The sequence below is a fragment of the Amblyomma maculatum genome, chromosome 10 (genome assembly GCF_055883805.1).
Source record: "Amblyomma maculatum isolate TAMU_Amacu chromosome 10, ASM5588380v1, whole genome shotgun sequence".
NCBI lineage: Eukaryota > Metazoa > Arthropoda > Arachnida > Ixodida > Ixodidae > Amblyomma > Amblyomma maculatum.
In genome coordinates this window covers 56,381,752-56,389,417 of record NC_139353.1, presented here as the reverse complement: position 1 = coordinate 56,389,417, position 7,666 = coordinate 56,381,752, and the positions used below count along the sequence as shown (strand labels likewise).

Genomic DNA, 7,666 nt, shown 5'->3' with positions numbered 1-7,666 from the left:
TATTAGAAATTGCGGCTCTGAACATCATCAAAAATCATAAATTGCATTAAAACGTGCAACATAGCCAAACAACAGTGTAATCTGATGGCTACATATTTAGAAGTACAGCTATGCGCCTATAAGTAATGAATCTTTAATTTTCAACTCCCATGTGCATCTCCTGTGCTCAGCTTTGTGGGATGCCCAAGTTTTGCGTCCAGGTAAGGCACTCACCTGAGAACGAGAAATCTATCTCGCTTTTGTTTTAACGTTATGTTAGATCTAATGCAGCGTACGTTCTTAGGTTTTGCTTTATGAAGTACCTACCACAGTTCTCGCGCTCTTACAGCCATGTGGCGCTTGTTTCTCAGACGATGTCCAGCGGCAGCGTCTCGGTGCAGACTTGGGCCTTGCTCTGCTTGAAACGCACTATCGTTTGTTGTACCTTGCCAGGACCCTCAGGAGAGTCTGGTGCCGCTGTCGCATGTAGCCGCCGGCAGTTTGTGCTGACCAGTAGCAAAATGATGGCCGCGAAGAGCACAAAGACCACCTTCGAGACATGCAAGAGAAAAAGAGCAGGATAGGTATTACTATGAAGACTGTAGCTCTAAAAAAAAAAAATGAGAACAACATGAACGTGATTCGACACGCGAACGATACACCAATACTCCATCTGATGATTTCGTGATGTCGCTGTGTTTTTCAGAGCTACATTCTTTATCGTGAATACCCAACTTCAACAATCATTTATTCAACGGGTAATACGATGGCAAGACAAAGGTTTGTGCCAGTCTCAAAACAAAATATCGCAAGAAACGACCTCTGTAGTTGCTCCTTGAAATATGGCGGGCTATGATTAACTATGTACGATGGCACAGAGGTAATAATAACGGAGCATAAACTTTGATAATAACAATGGCTGGCCTGTGGTCAGTGGCATCACGTGCACGCTGAATTATTCTACATATACGCAACAAGGTAAGCGAGAGCGATAATTCGCTTCACTGATTCTTTTCCAGAGTTGCGTGAGTTCTTCTGAAGGGCCTATGTTTGAACTTTTTTGTGAGGAACATACAAAAGTTTGCGGCGTAACTGCTCTCATCATAGAGGGAAGACATTATCTTATTAAATGGTTGCCTCCTTCCCTACCGTTGTATATATCCCCCTTCTCTAGATTATGTTAAGGAACAATGCTAGCTACAAATTCATATGAGTAACTTCCAAATTCTTATCATACAGTTTTTTTTTTCCTCTTTTTGCCTCTTCCAGTTATCTTTTTCTACGTTGTGCACCAGGAACTAGTGGATCTGTTGATCCATACTATGCGAAACGTAGAGGGTGGTAGGTTGAACGAACCGACTCACTGTATGCATTATATATGGTTAAACAAGCTAGTATGATAGAATACGTCGCTTAACCAGGTAGGAGAATTTCGCCTCGTCACACTAGCAACAAAGTATTAAGAATATGTTTAAGAGTTCACCCATGAGTGAGCACGTTACCTATGTATACCTACGTTGTTTCCAAGCTGAGAAACTAGCTAGATCATCGGCTCCTTTCGGAAGAAAATCTATGGTTCAGCAATAGAACAATATCTCCGCTAACATTTGCAAGGCTAGAAAGTGCGTCATTTGTGAACGCTTGAGAGTGATTATCTGATGATAAGTGCAGGGAGAGTCAATATAGAATGTTAAAAATGACGCTTGATACGCGCCTGTTACATTTGTCACGGAGCGAAGATGATTTTCATTGACAATTGGAATTAAGGAGTGCCTTAAAGGCATCTGGCAGCTGCCTTATAAGTCGATCTCACTTGAGTGCAGTCGTGAAAGGAAGCACGAATAAAGACTCTAATTAAGCGCTAAGCGACAGAAGTTTATCAGGTGCAAGAGCGCTCTGTATGAAAACAATCTGTTTGTATTGGACATGTTTAATGAATCCCACTAGACGAGGTACGAATTAATATCGAGGCAGGGAACGTTAGAGGAGATTTCTCTCTTTTTTAAGTAAATTTGGACGACTGCCCTGTGTAGTTGTGGGTAGCGTGAAACTTATTACTTGAGCAGAACGCTGATTTGTCGAAGGATTGTTGGTGTTAAAAAATCCTTTGATTAGTACGTCACGCTATGCGAATGACAATACGGCTGGATAATAATTCTTCAACCGCCCGCCATACATACCGTCCGCTAAAGAGGAATGACACCTACTTTCTTGCTTTACATTGCTAGGTATTAATGTCGCACTAGTTTATACTTTTGGTGATGCGTCTTCCACTCAGCCATGAAAGTTAGAAAGCGGGAAGAATGTAATCTTCAATCGTTGCAATAAATTACTAATGATTAATGTGGCATAGCAATTTTTTTTCCTCACACTAAAGTATCGTGTATTCTCACCGTGACGTAGATGATGGCGTCAATAGACTGGTCGAGCCTTGGGTGATGTAGACGCCGTAGTCCATGGCGGAAGGGAAAGTTGCTGATGGGCATCGGGCCTACAAAGATTGAGAGGAATGAACGAAAAAGGAAGGCATTAGAGAAGTGTTGATGACTAAGTAAGAAGGCGAGGTAATTTGCTTTCAAAATTTTGAACTTTCAGTTGCACGACGCAATTTTTTTTATTTTCTCATCACGCAACACTCGGTAATTTTTGTTAGAAACAGTGAAGCAGTTTTAAATATTCGAAAATACACTCATATATATTTCATCGTGTACTGGGTACTTATTTCTGGTCGCGAGCTCGTTATGTTCTCAGAAGAACATGCGTGAAATTTCCTGGAGTGCACAGAACCACAGTGATGAATGGCACCTTCAATACTTCCAGTAATATGACAGCTGTTTGATTTTGCTTGTGCTCTTAAAACTGATAGGCACAGTTTCAACGAAAGGTGGCCAGGTACGTGCCGCGTCCTAAGGTATGTGTTGCTTTTCTCCCCGACTCCAGTCTGTTTCTTTCATGCACGCCGGAGTTTATTTAAAAAAATAAATTTAAAGGTAACGAAGGCGAAATTCACCAATCCCTTGTACTGCATTTTTAGCCTCTTTCGGAATGTCTTGTAGAATTTTACATAAGATCTTATGTAGCGGTACAGCTGTCGAATGTTACTACTATTTTCACTTCCGTCAATTAGCTAGAGAGAAAAAGGGGCGAGTACATTCACACTTTTAAGTGTTTGCAGCTCAGAAGTTCAAGAAAAAAATACACTTATGCCTTCTGAAACAGAATGATGACCATCAGTTGGAATCCACAATCATGGAAGGCATCAATACATGAACGCTAATCCAAAGGCCAATGCTTATTTTATCGGTGCAGGTTAGAAATTTCAGACAATTAGAGAGTTGGTTCTCATGAAAATTGAGAAGAAAACGTTTCTAGAGATCCGTTCCGTGATTCCGCAAATGATTGTGTGCAAGAAAGGCTGCAGGACAGGTGCGTTCCTTTCTTTCTTTTTTGTTCGCGCCAGTGCCAGAAATGAGCCGCCTTTTTCTGCATCAGTCTTCTAGCTGTCGCCTTTCACTCATCGAACGCAAAGTGACGGGTACAAGTTATGATCGTCGAAATATTATAACGTTCACAGTGACCGAGGCTACTTCATGGGCGCCAAAAATATTTTCTTTATATATACAACCGCTAATTTAGGAAATACAGAAGTAGATTGGAGGAATGTTAAAAAAAAAAAGACCACTGATTTTTACCTTCTCAGGGGCAGGTATTATAGCACATTTTTTATGAGCAACCTTGCATCCGAATCCATCAACCACAACCATGAAGCGTAGCAGCGTACGCGTGGTCACTAACAAAAATATATATTTTATAAGCTATTGTGCTCGTAAATATAGACGTGCGGACATAAATAAACGGAGCACACTGTTTCGTTCCAGTTGCAATACCGTTTTTGTGTAGTTGAGATAAGGAAACGTTATTTGTCCAAGTGGAAGCGCACTGGAACCTACTACTGATCTTTAATTATCATCACTGCTAGTTTCTATTATACAACAGGCGAAAAACTTTAGAAGGAAGTAGACTGCTCCGTTTATTTTTGTCCGCACCGGTACGCACAGGTACTTGTATGCAAAGAACGTTGTAGAGTGCTATGTTCACTTGATTTGCAGAAAAGTCGTCCACTATAAGTAGATTACTGACATGTGCAAAGATACGCAGACTATTCAATACAAGTGCAGATTACATTTTTAAATGTATGAGTTCTCCATAAGTTACGTGGAATATAAGAACCATTAAATTCCATAAAATTTCTTTTGGAACTTATCTCGCTTGACCTCAAACTCTACTGCGCTAAAAGTCTGCTCTTTATTAGGAATGCTTGGGCTATTTTTATTCATAACGTAGCCCACAAATAAAGCAAAGAATAGGACTTCGACAACCATAGTCAACCTAGCCACAAGCCGGATTATAACACAAACCTTGCCTCACTAGCCATTTGCTCGACGGATATCTGCCCATAGGCTACATACACCATAAGCTGTCTTGCAAGTGAAGTGAATCTACCCTTAAGGCTGTAGAGAGCTCCGTCTCCAGGGCGCCCCTAAGAAAAATGGTTTGCGTTAGTTTAGATGACGTATGTTTTCTTGCATGACGTCACTGCTGCTTGGGTTAAGTCCGTGGGCAAGGCACCCTGGTTGCCGTAGGCGGTTTTAAGCGAGTGATGCGTTACATTCCCGTGCCGTGGTGTAGTGCGCATCTACACTAACTTGGCGTTATTCACAGGTGGGGGGGGGGGGGGGGGGGAGGAGAGGACGTTTACTGCACCGAATATAAAGGGCACCTAGGCACACTTCCAACTTATGCTGCTGTATATGCCCGTCATGACGCGCGCGGCATCATAAAGCACAATACCCCTTCGGCAGCCATATTCAGTTGCTTTCTTCCATTGCCATACCAAATAATAAAGATCGCCTATCAAATTGCGTAATTGGAGACATGCTCTGGCATCTATAGGACAATATATAAAATCCTCTGATCTTTTTAAATTAGAAGGTGGCTTAAGCGCTAAAAAAGAGCAGCAGGCGTTCGCGAAAATATACCGCCCACTTGTGCGCTACATTCATTTCGCTGCGTTCTACTGCCTTCTCTTATCAATCCTGATTGTTAGATGACACACAGATAGCAGATGCTTTGCTTTTCCGGTCTTTTACATTCTACGGGATCTCTCCCATGCTGCTGGCTATGTGCAACTTGCCAATAAGATGCTGCGCATATTGTGCTCAGGTAATTTTTAATGCGTAAGCATTGTATGGTTTATGTAGGCCAGTTTCTCGTGAAAGTGACATTCTCGGAGCTGTAAAAGAGGAACTGGTTGTTTAATCAAAAAAGAGTGCAACCATCGTATAGAGCGCCCGGGAAAGATGTGCAAGTGACAAAACGTTTGACTTGGGTTAATTAGGTCATTAACTATAGCCAATTCAGTGTTTTACAGGAAGAGAAAGGTCCAGTTGCTTTATCGGAAAAAATATATCTGATTCAGCGTAAATTAATAGTCTGAAAGTGAGAAAATATTTGGTTGATGTGAGTTTATCAGGTAGTTATATTATAGCCAATTAGGTGGTTTCCAGGAAAGGAAAGGCCCCGTATCTATCACACGCGGAATCTCGCTGACATATCTCACGGACAACAAAGCAACGCTCAGGCTTACGGATTTCTCTAGTACAGATTCAGCAGTGACCTCAAAAATGTTTCCTCCTTTCGTAACAGGTGTTCTTTCCGGAATGAGAAATGCAAACTAAGTATTTCCAGAAAATCGTTTTTCCGTGAGGTGATATCTGGAGAGCATTTTGCGCCTGAAATATGTCTCCAGAGATTAGACTGAAGCGGCGAACGTAATGCAGCAAGAGAAGGAAAGTCGGTCGCAAAAGGGAAACAGAAATGTGTACTTATGAAAAAAGCTGAAGCGCATTTTTAAATATTTTGGTTCGGGAACGCTACACTTTCAAGAAACTCGTGGTGGCGTTCGAATTTTACTTGAAGTGAATCTGGGAACGCTGACAGGGAGAAGCCCGCATTCATTGGGGCTTGGTATTTCAAAACGGATTTCAGCACGGGCCAGCATGAGATATTTCCCATCAGGTATAGTCAACAACTGCCGTCTTAGAGGGAGACACATTTTCACATATGGGCACAGGAGAATGAAAACTCAAGCAGCGTTTTAGTGTCCATAAAACACGCTTACCGCGCAGTAATTATGAATTAAAGGTGTCTTCGGTTGCACTGCAGCGCAGAACTGTAATTCTCACATGCAGCTACCCATGAAAACTGCAGAGCTAGGTTTTCATTGCTCAAGCGCTACTTACCTAGCCGAACCTGAAAAACTTAACCTTGAAATGAAGAAAAGAAATATGGCTGCGACGGGGGGGGGGGGGGGTCAATTCGTCAACGTTGTGAACAGATCAGTTTCGGCAATCAGTGCATAACAGCACTGCTGTGTTGCGGTAGCTGGTCGTAGAGCATACTTAACAGCCTCTTTGTCGCGATGTGTAATGTATGTTGCTGTCTTCACCGTCTGCTTGTCCTTAGCGATAGATACAGAACACAGTGCCCTTAAGTGCCGCCTGGAACCGTAAAAACGGTTCTTTTATTCGGCTGTTAACGTGGCTCTTGATTGTGGTTTTTCATGATATTGGGTTGGAAGGCAGATCCAAACCATGGCTGAATTGTGTTTTTTTTTCTTTTTTTTGCGCTTCAGATGATTGTCTCGTATCTTTTGAGCAAGGCAAATATGAACTGTTGAAGTGGGGAAGACAACTAAGCCCCAAAACGCCGAGCGACTGAAAGTCATAAGCTAAGGACAGAAAGACTTCCGTAATGCCGTTCCTCAGGGAAGAAATTTAGAAACACAAAAGGAGCCACCACGACGACCTGGTCTTCTTCGAGGCCCCGAGGGAAGTCTCAGTAGCGTATTGTACAGAACACGGGGTTTCAACCCTCGCTGTGTAAGGAATAAAGGCGTATTTCGTGAATTTGATTTGAACCAAACTTTATAAGAGTACGGCTGCACTCAACGCATATGCTGCCCCCTTCTTATTTTGCCTTAAGGACCCTGGCAGCAGCTCAGACCGGCTTCCCGTTCTATGGTTGAAAAAGTAGCCTCGAAGAATACGGTCGTTATATTCATATGCTTCAGAAGATAAAGAGAAATGGCTCGCACGTATCTCAAAAGAACTTTGGAAATTCGTTCTCAGAGGTAAGCTAGGCCGGTGGCAAAATACGTATGAATATATTTATCAAGCATGCCTCCAGGCCTCTGCGCAGTTCTTGAAGAGTTCAACCCATCATGAGCGAAGCTTACATATTTGAGGCACGAGAATGGCTTTTCTAAGAATACATTTCAGCTGGAGTATATGTTTTTTTCCCGTGACGCTGCTGGCACATTATGTCAGAAGCTATTTGCGGATGTTGCATAAACTAGTATGCCATATCTGCGATGGCTGGCACGAGGGAAAAAACGAGAGATTAGGGAAACTCACGAGCTCAAAGCGCGTGCAAATGTCGTGTAGGAGACAAAATGGCAACTCTGCTTTTCATACATAACGTTAGAGAATAAACTAAGATTGATTGTGAGCTGTGGAGGCGAAAGCATGAATGTCTCATCGCGAGTCTGCTTTGTTTTTGTTTCTTATTACTTATTCCCTTTCCTTATCTACTAGTATCACTAAAACTGACTGCATCATGCATTCAC

General features: G+C 42.3%; 1 protein-coding gene across 1 annotated transcript in view; it reads right to left on the bottom strand.

Moving 5' to 3' along the window:
- Positions 1–346: 346 nt before the first annotated feature.
- Positions 347–7,666, bottom strand: part of LOC146176546 (uncharacterized) — a 64,332-nt gene continuing 57,012 nt past the window's right edge. The window contains exon 5 of the mRNA XM_084581315.1: positions 347–529. Coding sequence (XP_084437441.1) covers positions 347–529 — 183 coding nt within the window. The remainder of the gene's footprint in view (positions 530–7,666) is intronic.